Source organism: Bos grunniens, chromosome 24 (genome assembly GCF_055505025.1).
Source record: "Bos grunniens cultivar Pamir isolate PY7600 chromosome 24, Bosgru_T2T1.0, whole genome shotgun sequence".
Lineage (NCBI taxonomy): Eukaryota > Metazoa > Chordata > Mammalia > Artiodactyla > Bovidae > Bos > Bos grunniens.
In genome coordinates, this window is record NC_141188.1 from 63857795 (window position 1) to 63881929 (window position 24135).

Genomic DNA, 24135 nt, shown 5'->3' on the forward strand with positions numbered 1-24135 from the left:
AACAGGCTTCCCAAGGGAGGGAGGGTGTCATGGTGATAGTGATGTGCACAGAGTTACCCATGTCACGGAGATGAGGGAGAATGGAAAAGAGCCAGTGAGAGGGGAGGGCGGATGCAACTAATACATCCTGTATGCTATTTCCTGAGAGGCCAAGAGCAGAGGCCAAGAGAGAGGCTGAGCCAGAGCACAGGACACAATGAAGGAGATATAAAAGTTGATAAATAAAAACATAGATGTTCAAATCAAGATTTTGTTAAAACACCCTTTTAAGTAATACAATTGGGATTTTAAGGAGCTCCTTTTAAGGAATATAGAAATAAAATTGCAGGTGAGATGATATTAATTCTTAGATGGTGATTCACAAGAATGACTCCCCTGCCTAAAGAGTGACACCATCAGAAGCAGTTCTGTGCAGAGGAGAACAGGGAGATGGCACAGCACAGTGGTGGAGACACATGGTCGATGGAGACTCTGGGCCTTCACGGGACGAGGAGGGTCCTGTAGACCCCATATGCCGGTGTGCTGAGAACATCGAGCAGGAGTTACTTGAGCCATTGAGAGTCACTGTACTTGAAGGGGTTTTTATTTAAATATAATTTTATTTCCTTTTGGCTGCCCTGGGTCTTCTTTGCTGCCTGCAGGCTCTCTCCACTTGTAGCAAGCAGAGCCTGTGCTCTAGTTGGGTGGTTGGGCTTCCTGCTTTGGTGGCTCCTCTTGCTGTGGAGCGCTGGGCTCTAGGATGCCTGGGCTCAGTATTGGCGGTGTACAGACTTAATTTCTCTGTGGCATGTGGGATCTTCTGGGGACCAGAGATTGAACCGGTGTCCCCTGCACCGCAAGGTAGATTCTTAACCACTGGACCACCAGGGAAGCCCCTGTACTTGAAGTTTTCATTGGAGCTACCTAAAACATGATAAAAGTGACCTCAGCAAAAGGGGGAAGGAGCAGTGAGTGCATGGCCTGCCTTCCACCAAAGAGAGCCTGCTGGGTTTGCACAGACCCCTTTCCATTTCTGAACCACATTTGCCATTTACTCACTTCCTCTTTCTCCACCTAAAAACCACACATCTCCTAAATTCTCCAAGCAATCTTCCTGGTGGCTTTCTTTCATGGAAGTAGAATTTCTGGGCAAAAGATTCTGTGCAATCTTTCTATGTGAATATCAGAAGAAGGTGAATATTTTATTTGAGGTTATGGTTCTGGAAATTCAGAATGAAATATGTTTCAGCTCACATTGGCCAAACATGCTGTACCTGGCCTCAGCCTCCTGTATTTTAGTTGGCTCACTGGTGTCATTAAGGTCCTGGGATCTCTCTAGCCCCTCAACTACTGCATCCACCTCCTATGGCATGGCAAAAAAAAAAAAAAAAAAAGGCTCTCTGGTACCATTAAGATCCCTGTTGATTGCAGATCCTGTGATCTTGCTGGTGCCTTGACTTACTGCAGCTTCCTAAGTCCTTACCTAGGACTTGTTGGCATAAAGTTCAACCAGGAAAAACAGAAAACAAAACCCGTTTTAGTGTGTCTCTTGATATTTGGTTTTGTTTTACATTTGCAAGAGCAAAACACATAAAATGAAGCAAAAGGTACTTTTGAACATATATGGTTAACTGACTTAGAATTACTGATTCAAAGTGTCTGTAAAAATAAAATGTGACTTCCACTTCCAGCTTTAAGAGGAACAGTATCTGAACTTCCTCACCTGGCACTGGTAATTAGAAACCTGAACAAAATACTGGGAACAACTGTTTTCAGATCCTGGACAGCAGGCCACACAGGACTAAGTTCCTAGAGTGAAGATGGATACACAAATCCATCTGATGACTCCTGGCTGTCTGCCTTCAGGCAATTTCCATGTTGCAGGTACAGGGAGGGGAACCCAGATGCAGCCCAGCAAAGCCCTGATCTTAGAACACAGGTGAGCCAGGGAGGCTCAGAAGGTGATATGTGTTGGGCAGGGGATCCAAAGGAGAGAGCTACTCAGACAGAAAGAATGATTACAAGTGCCTAATGAGCCTGCTGAGTCTCTGTCATCTGATCACACACAGGTGACATTCCACAAGGCTGGGCAGGAACAACTTTTGAGGAAAGAATTATTACTGGAGATCTATGCATTGAGTGGGACTGGATGCCATGATCTTAGTTTTCTGAATGTTGAGCTTTAAGCCAACTTTTTCACTCTCTCTTTCACTTTCATCAAGAGGTTCTTTAGTTCCTCTTCACTTTCTGCCATAAGGGTGGTGTCATCTGAATCTCTGAGGTTGTTGATATTTCTCCCAGCAATCTTGATTCCAGCTTGTGCTTCCTCCAGCCCAGTGTTTCTCATGATGTACTCTGCTACTACTGCTACTGCTAAGTCACTTCAGTCGTGTCCAACTCTGTGTGACCCCATAGACAGCAGCCCACCAGGCTCCCCAGTCCCTGGGGTTCTCCAGGCAAGAACACTGGAGTGGGTGGCCAGTTCCTTCTTCAATGCATGAAAGTGAAAAGTGAAAGTGAAGTCGTTCAGTCGTGCCTGACTCTTAGCGACCCCATGGACTGCAGCCCACCAGGCTCCTCCATCCATGGGATTTTCCAGGCAAGAGTACTGGAGTGGGGTGCCATTGCACTCTGCATATAAGTTAAATAAGCAGGATAACAATATACAGCCTTGATGTACTCCTTTTCCTATTTGGAACCAGTCTGTTGTTCCATGTCCAGTTCTAACTGTTTCTTCCTACAGGTTTCTCAAGAGGCAGGTCAGGTGGTCTGGTATTCCCATCTCTTTCAGAATTTTCCACAGTTTGTTGTGATCCACACAGTCAAAGGCTTTGGCATAGTCAATAAAGCAGAAATAGATATTTTTCTGGAACTCTTTTCTTTTTTTGATGATCCAGTGGATGTTGGCAATTTGATCTCTGGTTCCTCTGCCTTTTCTAAAATCACCTTGAACATCAGGAAGTTCACGGTTCACATATTGCTGAAGCCTGGCTTGGAGAATTTTGAACATTACTTTACTAGCGTGTGAGATGAGTGCAATTGTGTGGTAGTTTGAGCATTCTTTGGCATTGCCTTTCTTTGGGATTGGAATGAACACTGACCTTTTCCAGTCCTGTGGCCACTGCTGAGTTTTCCAAATTTGCTGACATATTGAGTGCAGGACTTTCACAGAATCATCTTTTAGGATTTGAAATAGCTCAACAAATAGATGGGGTAATAGTGGAAACAGTGGCTGACTTTATTTTGGTGGGCTCCCAAATCACCACAGATGGTGATTGCATCCATGAAATTAAAAGATGCTTACTCCTTGGAAGCAAAGTTATGACAAAACTAGACAGCATATTAAAAAGCAGAGACAGTACTTTGCCAACAAAAGTTCATCTAGTCAAAGCTATAGTTTTTCCAGTAGTCGTGTATGGATGTGAGAGTTGGACTATAAAGAAAACTTAGCAGAGAAGAATTAATGCTTTTGGAGAAGACTCTTGAGAGTCCCTTGGACAGCAAGGAGATCCAACAAGTCCATTCTAAAGGAGATCAGTCCTGGGTGTTCACTGGAAGGACTGATGCTGAAGCTGAAACTCCAATACTTTGGCCACCTGATGTGAAGAGCTGATTCTTTGGAAAAGACTCTGATGCTGGGAGGAATTGGGGGCAGGAGGAGAAGGGGATGACAGAGGATGAGATAGTTGGATGGCATCACCGATTCAATGAACATGAGTTTGGGTGAACTCAGGGAGTTGGTGATGGACAGGGAAGCCTGGCGTGCTGCGGTTCATGGGGTGGCAAAGAGTTGGACGTGACTGAATGACTGAACTGAACTGAACTGAATGCATTGAATAATGTGCAACATTCACGTGGGGCTGAGAATCCTCACCAGCCAGAGTGAAGAAACCTCCTTGAATATGTGGGGCATTCAACTGAGACAGAAAATGTATATATTAGAGCTGAAACTAAAAAAAAAAAAAAAAAAAAAAAAGAGAGAGAGAGAAAGAGATGAAACTAATTACAAGCCTTAAAATAAAGGGCACATAGAATTGTACTAACAAACCTTAGCAATAATCCTCAAACGTGTCTGCTATGAAGGTAATAATTTCCTATCAGGAAAAAGCAAAATTAACACTTTCAGGAAACATACAAAGAAAACAAACCAAAAGACATTTCTATCGCCCAGGAAACTTCAAGACATTTAGGGGTCCTGTGTCAGATAACAAGTCCAATCTATATTTCATATTATCTCATACCCACCCACAAAAATGAATATAAACCCCTTTATATACACTGCAAATATACAAGAATATTCAAGAAATTGACTACTTTCTGGAAAAATATGAATTCTCAAGACCAATATTTAAAGCAGCTGTAACAAAAGAAAAATAAGCAAGGAAGGCTATAAAATAAAATTTTTTCAAGAATTACTTCTGAAAATCATGTGAAGGCTATGCAAGCAAAGAACAACTGACTACAAAAGCACCACATAATTTTAGAGAATCAAGAATAGACGAACAGAAGAAATCTGTATTTTGTGAACATAATTTAACCCTGATAGGAGTCGGACACAATTGAGTGACTTCACTTTCACTTTTCACTTGCTTGCATTGGAGAAGGAGATGGCAACTGCCTCCAGTGTTCCTGCCTGGAGAATCCCAGGGGCGGGGGAGCCTGGTGGGCTGCCATCTATGGGGTCACACAGAGTCGAAGCAACTTAGCAGCAGCAGCATGAGAACTTGACATAAGTGACATAAAACAAAACGACACACCAATTTTACCTACTATTCTTGGTCTCCTAATCCATTAAATGCTAATTAATGATATATGAATCATTGCAGAGAAATTCTCCATCTCTAAAAAAACTTAGGTTTCCTCACAATTTTTGTTCCTTTAAAGGAAGTCAAGCTGTACAGTCTAAGAAGTGCTTGCTCCAGAAGATGTGGAATATATTTACAATGGAAAATTACTCAGTCATAAAATCAAATGAAATAATGCCATTTGTAGCAACATGGATGAACATGGTGATTTCACTTTAAGTGAAGTAAGTCAGACAGAAAGAGACAAGCATCGTATGATATCACATATGTGGAATATTGAAGAATGATACAGATGAACTTATTTACAAAGCAGAGGTAGAGTCACAGACATAGAAAACACGCTTATGGTTACCAAAGAGGACACGGGCGTGTGGGAGAGGTGAGTCAGGAGTTTGGGGTCAGTACGCACACACTGCTGTATGTACACCAGGTGACATAAGGAGCTGCTGTGTAGTGAGGGAGCTATACTCAGTATCTTGTGACGACCTGTAATGGGAAAGAATCCAGAAGAATATATAGTCGCTCAGTTGTGTCCAGCTCTTTGGGACTCCAGGGCCTGTAGCCTGCCAGGCTCCTCTCAAAGGATGGGTCACAAGGAGCTGGACACAACAGAGGGACTAACCACACAAGTCCTACTCTGCTCGTTCTCAGCCAACTTGGAGAAAGACATGACACCTTATCAGCACTGCAGTAAAGTTTTCTCTAAGATGCCTGCCCTGTAGGGAACAATTTGAACATATTCTGAACTTCAGTTGTGCTTGCAAGTAATTTTGTCAGGAGAAAGAGTTGGTGAAAGAAAGCACAGCTGACCCAGAGGAAACTAACCAGGCGGGAAAACACAAAACACACGCTTAATGCACAATAAACATTAAACTGATTGAGGACATTGCGGGAAGTGTCCTAGTTCATTCTCCATTTGTCCACACTTAATTGAGTGTGCTCAGTTAAGACACTCTGTGTCTAGAGTGCACTGTCATTCTTGGCTAATTTAAAATATAGTGTATTAATAGGAAATTGGAGGCATAATAAGGCAAACAGATCAGGAGATGACTGTCATCAAGAAGAGAGTTGATGACTTAAAGTTCCCAAGAGGAGGGACAGGCCACGCCATTGGGCCACATGGGAAAGGAATGGACTTGTCCAGAGAGGGAGGGAGGGGAACTCAGCACAGGGGCCTTGACTGTGACTCCTCAGGAGGGAACAGTGAGCTGGGTGCGCAGGCTCAGGACTGGCTGGTGCGCGTGATGTTAGCGGCCATCCTCGGTGTCTGGCTCTGGGTCACAAGGGAAGGGGACAGTGGCCCGGAGCACAGCTTAAATGTCACCTCCTCAGAGACACGTCCCCGTGTGCATCTGCGGTGACAGCTCCCCCATGTCTCCTACCCTTACCACCTCGGTCCTTCACAGCACCAGGGCCGGCCCTGTCTGCACCCACTGGGGCTCATCACCCATCCATCCTCGGGCCCCAGAACTCTTCTCCTCCCTGCCCCTCTCTGCCCCAGCCCCCCCATCCCGCTGTGCCGTTTCCCGCCCTTCACTTCATGGAGCTGATTCTTCTACAAGCTGTTCTATTTATTCCTTGTCTGGTTCCACAGCGTCAGCTTTGTGGGAGCAGCAGAATCCTTTCTTTTTAAAGTGTGGTGGTCTTCTGTTTTACTCTCCTCTTGAATGTCAAGGACTGTGAGGTGTCGTGGCTGGGTCCCTGCCCCCAGCACAGGCCTGGTACAGAGCACATGCGCTCTCAGCATTTGGGAAGAACCAGCAGTGGTAAGCCTTGTTGCTGCCCCCCAGGGGACTGTTAAAAACAAGACAACAGCCCCAAAGGAGTTGCTTAGTTAGGAACCATGCTAGCAAAATAGACGACGTAAATGCAGTTTTGGCTCTTCCAGAAATGAAATCTTGAACCAGTCAGCCAGGAATCTTCTGATTATCACTAGTTAAGTCATCTGCCTGAGAAAGCTTTCCAGCCTCTATTGGAAAGTAACCTCGCAGTAACCACTTGGATTCTTTGCCCAGTACAACGTCCTTGTTCCTGATCCCTTATGCCTATAAAAGTCTTTTATTTTGTGCAACTCCTCAGAGTTTCTAACTGCTAAATTGGATGCTGCCTCATTCATTTAAATAAAGGCACTAAGATTTTAAAATTTTACTCAGTTGAATTTTATTTTAATAGGGCTTATAGCTTATTTTGGAGAAGGCAATGGCATCCCACTCCAGTACTCTTGCCTGGAAAATCCCATGGATGGAGGAGCCTGGTGGGCTGCAGTCCATGTGGTCGCTAAGAGTCGGACACGACTGAGCGACTTCACTTTGATTTTTCAAATGGCAACCCACCCCAGTGTTCTTGCCTGGAGAACACTGCAGGAAGTGTCATAAGACGCATATCCCTGGGACATGCAGGAAGTGTCATATGTGACGCATATCCCTGGGACATGCATCACAAGAGGGCATGTCCCAGGGATGGGGGAGCCTGGTGGGCTGCCGTCTATAGGGTCACACAGAGTTGGACATGACTGAAGTGACTTAGCAGCAGCATAGCTTATTTTAAGATTATATTTGGCTTTTAAGAGATTGTTATAGATTCAATTGAGCTTACTATGAATCCTGTCGGATTCAGGATCTCTGAAGAAGATTTAGCTTCAGGACCAGGGACCAGGATTGATCACTCAAGAGCGTTTGTGTAGCAGAGTTTTATGACAGTGGGAAAAGGTCAGAGAAAGCTTCTGACATGGACAGCAGAAGGGGGTGGAGAGTGCCCCCCCTTGCTAGTGTTAGCAAGGGATGTATATACTTTTTAAATTAGTTTCTACATTAAATCAAAAGAATGTCTCAAGTTTGTGAAAGGTTTACCAGACCCACTCCCACAATTAGCATTTTAGGATAACAGGATTAGAATTTAACAGAAAGATCCTACCAGACCCATTCCCATAATATACATTCTAAGATATCAGGATTAATCGGAAGGTTTTCAGGAAGGAGAAACTGTCCTCAAGCAGGATACATTGTTGTTATATGATCCCTAGTACAGAGTTTAAGTGGCTCAGATGGGAAAGCATCTGCCTACAATGTGGGAGACCCGGGCTGGATCCCTGGCTTGGGAAGATCCCCTGGAGAAGGAAACAGCAACCCACTCCAGTACTCTTGCCTGGAAAATCCCATGGACAAAGGAGCCTGGTAGGCTACAGTCCATGGGGTTGCAGAGTCAGGCATGACCGAGCAACTTTACTTTCTTTCACAGAGTTTAAACTGAGTTGTGTAATCATCAGTTCTGGGCCTAAAGAAAGAAAGAAACAAAAACAAAAACAAATGTTTTAAGTGACTAAGACTAAGGAATGTAGAGAAGAAAAAAAAAAAGGTGTTTGTCCTTTCCTCCTCCTTGAGAACTCCAGACCCTCTCTCCTCAGCTTCCCCTGGGCTTCTTATCAACCTGCCTAGGAATTGACTCTCTCACTTTGAGCACCTCTTCAGCCTGTGAGCTCCATGAGAACATCAGGCCAGAAAGATAAAAGACCTTGAGTAAATGTTATGATGACTGAAGAGCTGTACAGATAAAATGACTAAACAGAGTCCATGTGAAGGTTACATTCACTGAAGATTAGCTTTTTCTTCCTCCTCCCTCCCTCTTTCCAGAACAGAAGTTCAAGGGACCTTATATCACCCTCACCTCATATGGAAATCCAGTGGTCTGGGTGAGTTTTATCTTTTCTCTATTTGTACACTGGAAGACATTTCATGACTGTACCCCTCAAAACTGAGAAAATTACTACTTGAGGGGCAGGGACCCTCCATGTTGTCTAAGTCAAAAGAGAACAATATGTGAACACAGAATATTGGGATGACTTGGTCCCCTGGGCAGCTGGAAGGAGGGAGACAAAGGCAGAGGGGTGCTGTTTCCACCTCCCTCCTCCCAACACGACACATTTGTCTCTCTTTGTACTTAATCAATCTGATCCTGATTATCTGGAGATTGACATGTCTGCTGGCAGATGGTGTGGTCTTAGGTCACAGCATTAAGGCCACCAGACCTCAGTTCTGAGCTGTTTGCAAGACCTAGGACAAGTCTTCAGCGTCTTAGATCTGCTGTTTTTATCCCTAAGCATTGACAGCGGTACTACCTATGTGAGGTGCAGAGGCAGAGGCATCGGCACTTGGGATTGGTCACTGAAAGGCTGCAGCCCCGTGAAGGCTGCCCCTAGAAGCCCAGCCGGAACACGAGTGGTACGTGCAATATCTGGATGAAGCAGTCAAGATGTCAGCGAGAGACACTCAGTTGGTGCCAGGACAGCACTGAATTAGAGCACTGGGCTTTTCTCCACACACTTCCAGAGGGTCAGGCCCTATTGCCACTGGCCACATACCCTGAGTGATAACCATCTCCTGGGAACTCCAAGTCACAGCCTGATGGCTGGGCCTCCAGAGGGCTGAAGGATGTGTCAGGAGCGGTTTGCCCACAGATGCTGGGCACTCCAGGGCTCTGACAGGGGCTGGTGAGGCTGGCATGGCAGGGCCCCACAGCACAGAGTATTGGGGTGCCTGGTTGGAGCTGCCATCATCTAGGGCCATAGCACCATGAAGGCCCCTGGTAATTTCTGAGCTCAGAAGCTAAAGCAAGGTTGAGCCTGATTAGTACTTGGTTGCAAGACCAGCTGGAAAGACCAGGTGCTGTGGACTTTCCCGCTTGTCTCCTTTCATCTCTCTCACCCTTGTCCACCGCCCCCTCTGCTGGCACAGATGGGCTCTCCTTTGGCCATGGGGAGGTGCACCTATTGTTGAGTCTTGGCCTGGGTGGGTGCTGTGCGGGGTTCTGACAATGGGCAGCACAGTTGTGCTGGCGTCCTCTGTGCTTGCTGGCCGCTCTGGGTTGGTGGGCAGGTTGAGTGCCTACAGGAAGGCAGTACCTTATGCCATGGAACTGTCTGCATAAAATGGTTCTAATGGTGACATTGGTCCTCTGTGTATTTTCCACATTAAAAAACTATAGCATGTCTCTGTGTGTGTGTGTGTGTGTTAAAGACTTAGGAAAATTCTGAAGTCAAACAAAAAATTGGATCACATGATAAAATATGAATAAGCTTCAAAAACATGACACTGTGTAAGAAACCGGACCTAAATGGCCACAGTTGTACAAACCCATGTGCTTGAAATACACAGAATAGGCAATTCCATAAGGATGAAAGAGTGAGGAATGTGGAATTTAAAGTGACTGATTAAGGAACACTAGGTGTCTTTGTAGGGAGATAAAATATAAAATATTCTGGATCAGATAGTGATGATGGCTACACAACTATATAAATAGGCAATCACTAAAATATAGTGCTCAAAGTAGAATTTTTCGGTATATGATATATATCTCAACTTAAAATGATTAATTTGATTTTTTTTTTCAAAAATAACAAAACCCACATATTATCCTCAGTGCTTTATGTGGTTCTCACTCTAAGCTCTGTAGACATAAACAAAGGTGCCTGTGTCTGTGTGTGCGTGCTCAGTCATGTTTGACTCGTTGTGACCCCATGGCCTGCAGAAGGCCATGCTCCTCTGTTCATGGAATTTTCCAGGCAAGAATACTGGAGTGGGTGGCCGTTTCCTACTCCAGGACATTTTCCTGATCCTTCACTGTTTCTTCAGAATTTGTCTCCAGAGCAAGGAGTCAGGCAGTACCACTCACCTAGGCTGAGACTCAGGGCACACACAGGAGTGGGGACGCACTCTGGTGGGAAAGAGGGAAAGTGTGTCCTGCTCAGAGCGTGTAACGTGGGGAAGTCGGAGACAGGCTGGCAGGAAAAGGGCCATCCCAGGTGACTGCTTAGATGAGATTTGGCTTCCCCCATTTGGTACTAAATTGAAAGGAAGAAAAATAAGGAAGGTGACAGTCACTGACCACGCACTGAATCCTGGAGCCCATTGCTGCAGGGGCTGGGGTCTGGTTTTCCAGGTCGGTTGCTGCAGGGCAGGGCCTCGTGGCTAGAAGGAGAGGTTCCCCAACTTCCCAGTGTGTTAAGAAAGTTCTTCACTTCAACATCCTTCTCTGGTCGTCTTCAATTGGATACTCTGTGGATAAACCTGAAACAGTGTTTCTTAAATTAACTGCAAACAAAGGTAATAATTACGTTATTGTTGAGTAACAATGATAATGGTGATTTTCATTATAATTAATTTCAAGATTTCTCATTGAATACCTACATTACAATACAAATAGTAACAAAAATCCCCAACAACCTGTCGGGCCATCTGGTCGACCTCGCCACAGCGGCCACCAATCTGTCGGCTTTGTGATCCTCACACAGACGTATCTGCGTCTCACACCCACGAAACACAGCGCCTCCACACGGACACCATCCTTTCTACTTCCGAGCCCGAGGAGAACAGAAGGGACTCCTGGCGCCCCTCGAATAGATGCAGCCGGACCCGCAGGAAATCCGTCTGCTGAGTCCTGAGCACGTCACCGGGAACCGTGGCCGCCTGGGAGCAGCGTCAGCGCCGGGAAGGCAGCGGGACGACCGTTCCCCCAAGGTGGCAAGGAAGCGCTTCCGGGCGCCCTTTGGGGAGGAGGACGGGCGGCCCGTGGTCCCTTCCGGTGCCTCCTGTTCTGGACACCAGGGCCGGCCGTCTCCGGGGAGAGGACACACGTTTGTGAATCGGGACTATCGGGGTCCATGGGGGAGGCTGGGGAGGCTGGGAAAACTGGACATGTCTGCGTGCATCCGTGTGGTCCGCACCTCCGGGAGAGTGGGAAACATGGAGAAGGTGTAACCCCGCGGACGCCGGCGCCGTGACCTTTCCTGCTCGCGCTCAGCTGCCCCAGCGGTGCCCGGGGGCAGAAGGGGCCTCGCGGCGCTCTGGTCCACCCGGCCGGGCAGCGACACCGATCGCCGCCGCCCGCCCAGGCCTCAGACCTGCAGCTCGAATCTCCGGCGACAGCAGGCTCTTCCCGGGTCTCATGGCACCGGGAGCGTTGCCGCTGTCACCCCCGGCCTCTGGAGCTCTGCCCCGGGCTCGGCGGCCGAACCTTCGCGGGAGTCGCCAACGTTCCCCGGGAAGGGACCGGCTCACGGCGTCCTTTGGGTGGCTCCCGACGGGCGGCGCACACGGCCCCGGGCGGACCCCGAACGCCGGGCCGCCCTGACGCCCCGCTTGTCCCGGGCGTCCGCCTGGGAGCCGGCTCCCGGCCCGGCAGGGCGCGGAGACCCAGACACCAGACGGGAGGGCGGGAGCTGGGAAGACCTCCCCGGGCAGCTGCGGGAGAAGGCGCGCTCCTCAGCGATTCCCGAGGCTCGGACCCAGGCGGCCCAGAGGGCAGGTCCCTGCTCCCAGGCGGACTTAGGAATTTAGTGAAACTTAGATTGTGTGGACTGTAAAACTGAAACCATGAAAGGACTGGGTAAAAACATATATGAATGATTTTTGTTCTGTGGAGTAGAAAGATTGGAATCATGATACATTTAAAAAAAAAACAAAAACAGTCTCTTCAGAAGCCATCAAATAAATGAATGATAAACAGTCATAAATCCACATTTCATATTCTACACGGAAGGTCCAATGATAACAACTCAGCGTGGGAGGAACATTTGTGCAAATACCTGTGTACTAAGATTATTGATATTAGTATCACTCAGTATAAAAACAGAACATTCAGGAAACAGCCATTAAGAGGGATCTGGGAAGGAAATTTGTATCGGTACTGACCTGGAAAGATCTGTATAATGAATTGTTGGATAAAAGTAGCCAAGTTATAGGATTTCCACTGGTGCTAAAAGAAAAATATATACATTTGTACATTTATCTTTTATCCATGAACTAAGATGGAAAGGCATATGAATTAGAACAGCTAAAGCAGTTTTATAAAAAGAATACAAGCTTTCCCATAGCTTGGCACCTGGTGCCAGAAAGAAGTGTCTTCAGAAATCAAAAGGAACCACACCGCCTGCTTTTCTGCCGCCTCCTCCTCCTGTAACCTCCAGGCAGGCAGCTGGCATCCTAGCCCCTTAAAGTCACTGCTCCACTCAGACAGACGCAGATCCAAGGAGGGGTTGGTATGACCTTGGCTGTGCAGACTTGGGCTCCTCAGCCTCTTGCCTCATCCTGGGAGCCCCCAGCCAGTCAGTCATCACCCCAGACTTCCCCACCAGAGGCTACTGGCCCCACTCTGCAGGGGGCAGCCCTTGTCTCTATGAGCTCTGAGCTGTTTTCCCGAAGGAAGGATTTTCCCTTTGCACCGCAGGTATGAAGCAAGGGGATAACTGACTTTTTGCACCTGGACCCATCGTACACTTTGTCCTCACATCTGGCCCCTATTATCCCCATGAGGGTAAAAGAGGGCCATTCCCTTTATATAGGAGGTGTGAGTCAATGGGACTCCTGAGCTTTCACATCTGGACCTTTCATGCACATTTGCTATGCACTGCGCTCCTGAAGACACAAGACAGAGACAGGGTTAGGCCTCTTAGTGTGGTGTGGCCATTGATTTCATGAAATATCCAGGGTCTCTAAGCAACACCAGGGTGGTAAGAATAAAGAAGCAGCATGCAATCATTCAAGCCACACACACAGACACACACACAGGAGAGGCTATAGAATCCACCTGATCCTAAGGGAAAATGCAACTCTGGAATCAACCATGTCAATGTGTCTTGCAGAAGTAAGATCATCTAAATGACTTGATTCTTTAATACATTTTCAATTATCAATAAATATTTGTTGTCCTTGTGTTTATTCTGAGATTACTGAGAGTAACATGGCCAGTTTTACATTTACTTTAAAATATTTATTTCATGGGGCAAAATTTAATAAAACTTTACCTTTCTTCAAGCAAAACTCCATCATACAGTATTTTAAAAAATACTACTTTCCAGAGCGAGAGCTGGCAAGTTTTTCTAAAGAGCAGATAGTAAATATTTTAGACTGTCATATGACCTCTGCTGCATCTACTCAATTCTGTTATTGCAGCAGGAAAGCAGTCTTAGATATCTTTATAGACACTGAAATTTGGCAGTCATATAATTCATAGGTCTCAAAAAACTTTATAACATTTTAAATAATAAAAACCATTCTCAGCTTGTAGGTCCAACCAGCACAGGTTGTGGTAGAATTTGACCCAGGGGATGCAGGATGCTATGGCCTGATCTATAAAACCACAGTGGAACTGTGAGAGGAAGCATGCTGACTGAAACTGCCCACCCTGTCCAGGAACCACAGTAACCATTTGCATGAGTTGTTTTATGACAGGAGGTCCTGGTAAGGAACACGGAACTAATAAGCCACCACCAACCAAAAGAGTTCGGGAAAGGTCAAAAGGAGACACCACATGTCCGACACCTCCCAGAATCCTCTCTGGCATCCATCTTGGCTGAACAAGGTGTGCACCAGCAGGAAGGACTCTGAGTCAGAATTACTGGCTAAAGACAACCCGAAAACTCCTCCCATCACCATAAAACCACTGTGAGCCGCGGCAGAGCTGTTCTGGGTCCCCTTACCCTGCTGCTCTCCATGCGGGTGCCCTTGCCCAATAAAATCTCTGGCTTTGTCAGACATGTGTCTCCTCAGACAATTCACTTCCGAGTGTTCGAGCCCAGTTTCGGGCCCTGGAAGGGGTCTCCCTTCCTGCAACAGTACCACCTGATGTGGAACACCCACTTTGTTCTCAGGAATCAGTGACCTCTAAGGATGTGGTTGTGAGCTTCATCCAAAAAGACCAGCCCTGTCTTGTGATGCTGGAGACATCAGTCATCTGTGGGTGAGACTGTCACCATTTAATAGAGAATCACCCAGAGCAGCTTGGCTGGAGTCAACTCTCATTCCCACCCCCCACCTCTTCTAAGGCTCACATTTACCTGAAGGACATTTTCTATTAATAAATTCTATTTTAAACTAGCCCTGAAAGAGAAGACACTTTTCAGACAAGCACAAATGAATAAATAAATTATAAAACTTATTACCATGTTCTCAAGCAGTTTAATATTTCACTATATGGGTTTTTTTCTCTATAAACTAGTAGGTTCCATAAGGGTGAAGGACATCTAAGAAATTACATAGACAAGATCAGACCCCTGGGAAGTCCTAGATATCTGTCTCCTTGAACTGAGAGGTTAGGGCAAAACTTAGCAACTTCCCAAATTTTAGCTTAATACTGAAAATGGATTTTAGTGATATTTCCAATTAAACTTTTCAATGCATCAGTTTAGCAGGGGACCTACCAGAGTGAAATTCATCTTTCTTGTGATAATCCAGTTACTCCACACACAAGATGCCTGTGCCTTGAGGCTGTGCAGTTAGAAATTGCCCATATTATCAGGGAAAGAGCACACATTTCAAAGCAAACTATGTGTTTAGGGGAGAGTGGGGGCGGGGGATGATGTGGGGGAAGGAACAAGTCCATCTCCCTGGAAGGTAGAGGGATCAGCTCCTGATTCACTGAGTCGGGAGCATCTGTTTTCCACATAGGTTTTCAGAGACGCAGCTGGTGAGGACAGCAGATTGGAGCTGAGCTTGGCTGTCCTTCCACAGAAAGGAGAGCTGAAAATACCAGACTACTGCATGTTGGAGCAGCCTGACAAGGCCACTGCACAGAAACCCCCCTCAAAGCCCAACGTGCCAGTCAAGGTTGTGGACAAAAAAAAAAAGTCCCCACAAAATTACAGCCAGGAGAAGTGTGCATCTATCTCCCATTTAGATGCAGAGGGAGGCAGCCCAGGGTTGGTCTGGCAGGGCTGTTCCAGAAAGCTCCACTCCTGTCCTAGGAATACTGTCCTGTCATCTCAGGGGCATTTGCCCCCTCCAGGGTGGACATGGAGCAAAATGGAGCTTCCCCTTCTAGGCTGACGTTCCCAGCAGCAAGACAGCAGGAGAAGGAAGAGCCAGGTTCTCTCACCTAGAAAATAGTCAACAAGTTGCACAAATTGTTTTTCCTAAATCCAGGAAGGACAGCTTCCTGAGGGGATGGCAAGAAGACTAGTGAAGACCAGAGACATCAGAAGAACCTAGACCTTTGAAGAGCTTCGAGAGTGCTCCATGCCCAAGATGTAAATGGAGAGTACATGGAAGGCGCGGACTACAGCTCCCCCTATGGCTCCTCTTGTCTGTCTCCCCCATTAGTAGGTCAAAAGTGAACCAGGGGACCCTGAGTGGGCAAAGCAGAAGCCCGAGGGCAGGACCCACCCTCCCTGGCCAACCCTCTTCCTTCTGTCTCCACAGCCCAGGGGCCCCAGACGCCTGTGCCCCACGCCGCACACAGGTGTAAACAGATGTTATCACTTCTCCTAAAGACTGAAGCACACTGGCGCAGAACTAGCACCTCCCAAACAGTGACACCCAACTTTAGACTAACGTGGAATTTAGGAAAATACAAATTGATGTTAAAACAGCTTATAACATAGCTTTTATTTTCACCAATGCCTGCATTATACAATTAGTCATCTAAGTAATCTTGTTCTAAACATAGGCTTTTAATTTAGAAATAATGCTGTTTTCTACTTCTTCAAAAATGTACTTTTGCAGCCAATGTTCAATTCCTCCCATGTCTTCTTAACCAAAGCAGACTTTTTTTTTTGCATCTTCAGAGACCCTGTCAGAGTGTTTCCTGAAGGTTAGGGGAGAGTTTCCCAGGTCACAGTCATCCCTTCTCCTGTTGCCAATCAGCACAGGTGTTTTACCATAAACGCTGGTTCTGAGAGCACTCACTGAGTGACTGGCTCGCATAGACACAGAGCACTTTGTCCCCATCAGCGTCTGTGGCTGGTGCGGCCAACACTTGGAAGCAGCCTGGCGTCCTGGCCCTCACGCCGGGTGAGCCACCCTGCTGGCCCCTTCCCTCACTGCTTCCACCCCCAGGATCCCAGGGCGTTGGGCCCTCAGGGATGCTCTGCACTCCTACCTGACCCTTTACAGATATGGACAAGTCATCCTTGTGCCGGTCCAGGAGGAAGGAGGTTCTGTCACAGCCCCAGGGAGATCCACGGAGGGGGCCCCATCCCCTCAGAGGCTCGGGACTCCTCACGGAGGTGTAGGGGGATCTTGGCAGCTTGAAGAGCCTCAGTGCCTGCCCTCTGGGTTCTCACCCGCTGAACAAAGACTGCAAATGCCTCTGGAAGTGGGGTGGCTGCAGGGCAGGTGAGACTCAAGTGGGTCCAGTGTGGAGGGCAGGGGTTTCTGAGTTGCAAAGCACAGGCCAAGTCTTTTCTGAGCTGGAATTATGGACCGCTCAGAACCTGCCCCACCAAATGGAGGGATTGGTTGGCATCCTTGTTGAGGCAGTCTGAGTGTGGGCTGGAAAGGAATCTCCAGGCACAGCATTTCAGAAGGCAGTGGGTTGATTACAAACAAAGAGATAAATGTGGGCATTGCCAGCACAGTGGGCTGACCTCCTGTAGACCAGGGAGATTTGGCAGTTTTTGTGGGTTTAATAACCAATTTTTATAGCTCAAGAAAAAAAATTCCTGCTGTAGGGCTGGCATCAGGTGATTGATTAGGGTGCTATGGGGGTGTTTACTGGAGTGGGCATCTTTGCCTAATTGGGAGTCAGGAAGCTTACTAGTGATGATTGGGGGTTTTGGCAATGGTTACAAAGGGCTGAGTTACCTTCAGAAGTGTCGTTGGTCCTGGGCTCGACTTCTGTGGCCTTGGGCAGGACTCACCAGTCCTAAGTGTAGGTTTCTCAGAGAGAAATGAGGAGATGGTGGAGGAGGAGAACTCCCGGTGAGAGCCTGGACCTGGCATCCATCCTTCTTGATCTCAGCACCGGAGCTGCAGGTTACTGTGTGTACAGCTGTCCCCAGGTCAGAGCAGCCGCCTTCTCTGGGCCTGATGTTCAATCCTGATTACATAAGACAGATGCGAAACAAAAGAGTTAAGACCTTCATCAGGTTGCCCTCCAACCTCTTCACTCACAGCCTGGAACAGTGCTTCATGACACCTGCTGTCCACTACACACTCAGGGTTCCCTCCCCAGAGCATGGGCCCCACTTTGTTTCTGGCCCATTCCAGACATGGGCTCAGCTGTATGTCAAGCAGGAGGCTGCAGACCCCAATTCTTACATGAAACTGACAGGCTCAGAGACAGAAAAAATAAAATGTACACAAAGTCCAATGGTAATATGTATCTTGGAGAAAAATAAAATCAGGAAGTTTAGGTAAATTTCAGAGTGTGTTTAGAGAGTAATCAATGGGGATGGCAGAGTGTTCTGAGCTGGGACTGCAGCAAGTGCCAAGACCCTGAGGCCACAGTGGAAAGCATGTTCAGAGTTTTAATAGTGTGGATTCTTTGATTTTTCTTGAGTCTATTTTCCTTTCTCTTTTCTAGCTCATTAACATAAACCTGGGCACCAATCTCTTGAATTCAGCATATTATATTGTGATGAATCAAAGTGAAAGCTTCAGTGATTTTGGATCAAGTGAGCACCTGTTTATTAAGTGGTCTCTCTGGGCCTGGCACTGTGGGACTAACCAGGAGGCTGTGGAATGGACATGAAAGTTTCTCCCTTGACGACCTTGGTCATGAATTTCCACCATGTCCTGAGGCCACTTTCTCCCGCCCTCACCTGGGTCGTGAATTCTGGTCCAAATATTTTCATATCTTCATCCTCTGTAATTCCTTCCAAATGTTTCTAACCAAAGATCCACCAAACTGCTCAAAGGCAATGTGGCCCCAAACGAGTCCACCCTTTAAGGGTAGCCACTAATCGCCCTGCCCTCAAGCCCCAGGAGTGGCGTCCGCCTCGTCGCACCCAAGCACCTCCCACCGTGATCCCACCACTGCAGAACTCCCCACCGTTGTCTCCAGCCTCAGACTGCACACTGTCCTTCACCTCTGCACCAAGCCACTCCCCTCAAGTGGAGGGCAATCGCACACAGAACACCATGTGTGGTCATTGCCTGTGAAGAGGAGCTATGCCAGAGCAGAGAGCAGAAAGGTCTCCCTGAGCAGGTAGAGACAGGTCAGTGTGGCAGCAAAGTTCACACGGGGGTTGAGGCAGGCAGCACACTGCAGCCCCTTCCCCCAGTTCCCCAGGGGGGCCTGTGATCTCAGGCTACCGTCTTGGTGGGCTGCCTCCTGTGTTGAGGGATGTCCCGTTCATTCACTCACCTTGTGTTTTGTCTTTGCACCCAGTGCCAGTCTTCGGCTAGATAAGTAACTCACCCTTAGAGGCCCAGTTCAGAAGGTGCCCACTCCATGAAGACTTGCTGATGGCCACCCCTTCTTCTTGGTGCATCTGGGCTCATCTGAAACTCCCCAGGGCTCTGATCATGCTTGATTACCTCTCCAGCCTGTGAGATCTGTGAGGACACTGGACCAGACTACGAAGGAACTCAAACTGTGATGATGCCTGAATGAGTAGTAAAAGAAACACACCACGTGTGAGTTCATCAAAGGTCTCTTTCTTCTCTTCCCTCTTTCTGGGACCAGGAGCTGAGGGGCCGTGTCTCACCTTCACCTCATCTGACACTTTAGTAGTTAGCAGAATTTTTATTTTCAATTGAATAAAGAAATTTCATGACTGTATCTCCTTGAGAAACAAATGGCAGGACTCCTTCCAGATACCCGAGCCGAAATAAGACATTCTGGGACATAAGATGTCTGGGCCCCTGGGCAGCAGGAAGTAGGAAAACAAACAGATGGGCGCAGTCTTCACCCTCTGCCACCAGGACACACTTGCTCCCTCTTTGGACTTAACCAACATGCCTCATAATTAGCTGACTACAGCTGTAATTCAAGGTCTCTCCTTGGATGGTATGTCTTTTGGAGACAGATTTAGAGGCCACCAGACCTCAATTCTCGGAGAAGTCAATGGCATCCCATTCCAGTACTCTTGCCTGGAAAATTCCATGGATGGAGGAGCCTGGTAGGCTGCAGTCCATGGGGTCGCTAGGAGTTGGACATGACTGAGCAACTTCTTTCACTTTTCACTTTCATGCATTGAAGGAAATGGCAACCCACTCCAGTGTTCTTGCCTGGAGAATCCCAGGGATGCGGGAGCCTGGTGGGCTGATGTCTATGGGGTCGGACACGACTGAAGCGACCTAGCAGCAGCAGACCTCAATTCTAAGCTCTCTGTGTGACCTAGGACAAGTCACTCTTCCCCTTGGATTTTCTGTTCCTAATGCCAAGTAAATCTGCTTTTCTCTGCCAGACAACCTTCCATAGGTCAGGCTTGGCTGAGTTCCTGATGACTGTGAGAGGCTAGAGCTCTTGCTGTCCCTAAACCCCCAGCCTGCAACATGGAGGTGAATGTCTTATGGAGGAACATGGGAGCGAGTAGGGAAGGTGGACACTGTCAGGGTGGCACCAAAATACAGAGAACTGGACCTCAGGCACCTCCAGTGGGCCCCAGTGTAATGCCATGGGCCACATTCCCTGAGCGTGCCACTACATGAGCAGTTGCCCTCTACCTCTGCAGGATTAAAGAGCTGCTGCAGTTGCTGCCTTTCAGCACCCCTAGAGGAGCTCAGGGTGGAGAGCGTAAAGGAGTCACGTGTGCTGTGGGAAAAACTGGCACAACAAGGCTTCAGATAGACATTTTCAGAAGATGATTTTATGAGCCCAGCCTTGTATCTCCTCATATTTAGAAAAGCACTAAAATCCTTCATGGTAACTTCTGCTCTTTGACGAAACAGTAATCTTCATGAGACAAACTTTCTGGGAAAATCTACGGGCTTGATTACATCTCCACCAAAGTCACATTTACAGAACTTCCCCTACCTCTGCAGCAGTTTCTCAATGCGATCTGAGACTCTGTCCCCCAGGCCATCATTCTGCCCCAAATAAGACAACTCACCACTCTCAACATTATGAATTTTAAGTCAGCAACACAAGCTCCCATGTGCTAAAGTCCCAGCTTGAGGGGCACGGCCCAAAGAGGGCTGAAGGGCATGTCAGGAGCAGCCCACACACAGGAACCTGTGAAGCCCAGGGCTCAGAGCACACTGGGGACTGGAGCCTGGCTGGCGGGGTGCCCAGCCTGGGGGCATCAGTGGCCACACCTCCCTGAGGAGCCTGGTCAGTACTTGGTTGGGAGACTTCAAATTCTGGAGGGTCAGGATTTTGCCACCTTTCTCTTCTGCCCTCTTGTTTGTCACACTAACCTCAACTTCTCCTGCACAGGACCCCTTTTCTTTAGCTGCCATCAGGGGACATCCATCGGTGGAGTCCTGCTCAGGGTGGCAGGCGTGTGGGGTTTTGAGAGGCAGCAGGGCTGAGCTTCTGTCCATTGAGCTTGATGGTAGCTCCGGGGTGGTGGAGCGAGTTGAGGATCTGCAGGATAGCAAGATGCAATGCCCTGGACTGGAATGTATAAAATGATGGCAATTGTTATATCCTGTGTATTGTTCACAGTAAAAAAGATTGTGTCTCTAAGCTTCTTAATGCACTTAGAATGGGCAATTCTTAAGCAAAAGAGAGGAACCAACCCTTGGCTAAAACATGGGTGAGCCTCAAAAGCATGACACTAAGTGTGAGAAGCGAGCCAGAAATGTCCACTTGTGCAACTCCAATTATCTGAAATACACAGAACAGGCAAGCCCACCGGTAAACAGCACCCAGGTGATTGTTGAGGGCTAGGGAAAGGGGAAGTGGCTGTTTAGTGAGTTTTTGATTTCTTTCTGAGGTAATGAAATGTTCTGAATTTATTGTGATGACAGTTGAGCAAATTTCTGTGTAAACTGAATCATTCCATTGTAAGCTTCTGAAAGGGTGAATTTTATGATGTACATTTTCTCTTTAAACATTAGCATGAAATTTTTTAGAAAGAACATGAAAGCATGACATCCTAAATTTGGTTCTCACGCTAATAATTTCTGCAGACACGAGCAAAGACCTCCTCCTCAAAGGAGAATGTGCGTGCATGCTCAGTCATGTTAGACTCTGCGATCTATGGACTGTAAACCTCCAGGCTCCTCTGTCCACAGAATTCTCCAGGCAAGCATACTGGATTCCGTTGCCGTTTTCTTCCCCCGGCACTCTTCCCAACTCAGGGATTGACCTCACATCCACATTGACAGGTGAATTCTTTGCCACTGGGGCACCCGCAAAGCTTCCGAATAGGAACAAGCAAGTTTATCCAGAACTTGTCCGTATAGCAGAGAAGTCAGCCACCACTACTCACCTGAGGCTGAAACACTGGGCACGCGTGGGAGTGGGGACGATTTCTGGTGAAACAACAGGCAGGCTTTCCAGGCTTGAAATTGTGATGAGCTGGAGGCAGGTTGACAGAGACGTGTTCCCACGTGATTGCTTGGGGGAACAGATTTGGCATTACATTTCCACTGTAAAGGGAAAGGCTGGAAAGGAGGAAGGTGTGAGGCACTGGTCTTGGGGCGTATTGCTGTAGAGGGTGGGATTTGGCTTCCTGGGTTGGTTGCTATAAGGCGTGGGCCTGTTTGGAGGGAGAGGATCAGCGGCTCCCAGGAAGGATTTAGAGAATTCTGAATCGTGGAACACGTCTTTCATGATCTTCAAATAGTGTGGACAAAGAAACTGTATTCAACGTTTTAAAAATTAACTGCAAAGTGATCACAGTGGGAACAAAGGCGATTTTCACTATTGTGAATTTTAGAATTTGGTTATATTGTTCTAGTGACTTAATGGAAACTATTCACTCATTTTTATTATGCTAAACACCACCGTGCGGCCTTCTGATCGACCTCGCGCAACAGCCACCACATGACGCACCACTGTTTGCGCACCTCACCTGGGGGACCTGGGTCGCACACGGGCAAAGGTCCGCGCGAGCACCCAGCTTCAAGCACGGCCATTAGGCATCGCGTTGCCCGTCCCAGAGCACTCAGTGTCCCCGCGCACGGAAGCCAGATTCTGGGGAAGCCTCTGACGATCGGCCCCGCCAGGAGTTCATTTGGGGTTCTCTTGACCGTCACTGTGTGGCGGAGGCAGGTCCCTGTCTCCCAACATCCGTTAGGCGCTTCCGACCCCCCAGCGGGATTGGCGGACGGGACGTGCGTGCCCCCCGCCAACCTGCGGTGTCCCCGTGGCCACCGCAGGGAGGAGACCTGCGGTGTTTCCCAAGTCAGGGTCAACACGACCTGCGGAGGGGTCCGCGGCGGCACCGTTCGGAGCCCTGTTCCCGCCGGACCTGAGAAGCGAACGTGGCGCCTTTGAACAGCCGCGCCGGGGCGGCCCTAGGCCCCAAGGACGAAGAACGCACCCTGGGCCGCCCGTGGGCAGGGTCATCGCGGTCCCACAGGATGGAGAACGCGGAGGTTCGGGCTCGATTTCCGAGTCCTAGTTGCGCATTCGGGCCCGCCCCTCCCCCGGGAAAGATGTCAGAGATTGGGGATTAGGGTTAACTGGATCCACGGGTCAGAAACGCGGACACCCGGCGCGGTTGTTCCATCTCCAGGCCACTTGTAAACGGAACACACTGGACAGTCTCAGGCGCCAACATCACATCGTACAACCACAGGCAGGTCTGCGAGCAGGAGAGCACCCAGGAGTGCTGATCGACCCAGTCAAGCAACCGGGAACTTCAGGGCGCCTCAAGGTCACCATCCTAAATAGCTCTGCAAGCACAATCTTCAGCGATAGCAGGAAACACCTAGGCCTCAGCAATGCCGGGACTTTCGCCGCCAGTGTTGCCGGCTCCTGGAACGCTTCCTCGCGCCTGGCTGCCAAGTCACAGCCCTTACAGAGGTCGCAGACGCTCCGAAGGGAAGTGTGATGCTTGAGTGCTCAGACGTGTCAGACTCGGCGACCACACGGACTATGTAGCCCACCAGGCTCCTCTGTCCGTGGGATTTCCCAGTCAAGAATCCTGGAGCGGGTTGCTATGCCCTCCTCCCGGGGATCTGCCCAACCCAGGGATCGAACTCACGTCTCTTCCATCTCCTGCACTGGCAGGCAGGGTCTTTACCACGAGCGCCACCAGAGGGAACGAACAATCTCAAAGCGGTAGTCTGGCGGCTCCGGACAGCCGGCTGGAACAGCCCCAGAGCGGATCCCTGTCACCGGCCTGCTGCGGAGGACACAGCCGCGCCGGCAAACGCCCTAGCTCTTCCTGGGCCGTCTGCCCTGGAGCGGCTCCCGGCTCCGCACAGCTCGCCGCGGGGACGCGCCGGGACCCTGGAGCGGGAGGGGAGGACGAGGAGCGGAAAAGAGCTCCCTGGGGCGCTTCCGCGGAGACGGGCTCCCTCGCGCGACTCCCGACGCGGAGGGGGCAACAAGGCGGACTTGAACTGCATGGACTGTAAAACTGCAACCATGAAAGTAATCGGAGAAATCTTTATGTATCATTCATACTGTGATTTCAGAATGGAGGCCTGGTAAAGTACTTTTTAAGTCTAGAACTCATCAAAGAAATGAACCATGAAATTGACTACAAACTGATCTTTACATATTTCGCAAAGACCCA

The 24135-nt window shown here is 48.4% G+C and overlaps 2 protein-coding genes across 4 annotated transcripts in view; one reads left to right on the forward strand and one right to left on the reverse strand.

Annotated features, from left to right (window-relative positions):
- LOC147346440 (serpin B10) overlaps nt 1-24135 on the forward strand; it is a 132633-nt gene that overhangs the window by 92039 nt on the left and 16459 nt on the right. The window lies entirely within an intron of this gene.
- On the reverse strand, nt 6928-22435 carry LOC147346442 (uncharacterized). The gene is made up of 5 exons (XM_086372074.1): nt 22395-22435; nt 21877-22036; nt 10967-12019; nt 10665-10846; nt 6928-8057 (listed from the first exon to the last, which is right to left on the reverse strand). Exons 1-3 carry the CDS (start codon nt 22433-22435, stop codon nt 11576-11578), a joined length of 645 nt encoding a protein of 214 aa, XP_086228200.1. The 3' UTR covers nt 6928-8057; nt 10665-10846; nt 10967-11575.

What these genes read in the sequence shown, in the direction of transcription:
- LOC147346442 (XM_086372074.1), bottom strand. Translation starts at nt 22,435, where the DNA reads ATGTGGTGGCTGTTGCGCGAGGTCGATCAGAAGGCCGCACG. An exon ending in GTCGATCAGAAGGCCGCACG is followed by an intron (nt 22,037 to 22,394) that starts GTGGTGTTTAGC and finishes TTCCCTTTACAG; the next exon opens with TGGAAATGTAATGCCAAATC. An exon ending in GCCCAGTGTTTCAGCCTCAG is followed by an intron (nt 12,020 to 21,876) that starts GTGAGTAGTGGT and finishes CTTCTCCCGCAG; the next exon opens with CTGCCCGGGGAGGTCTTCCC.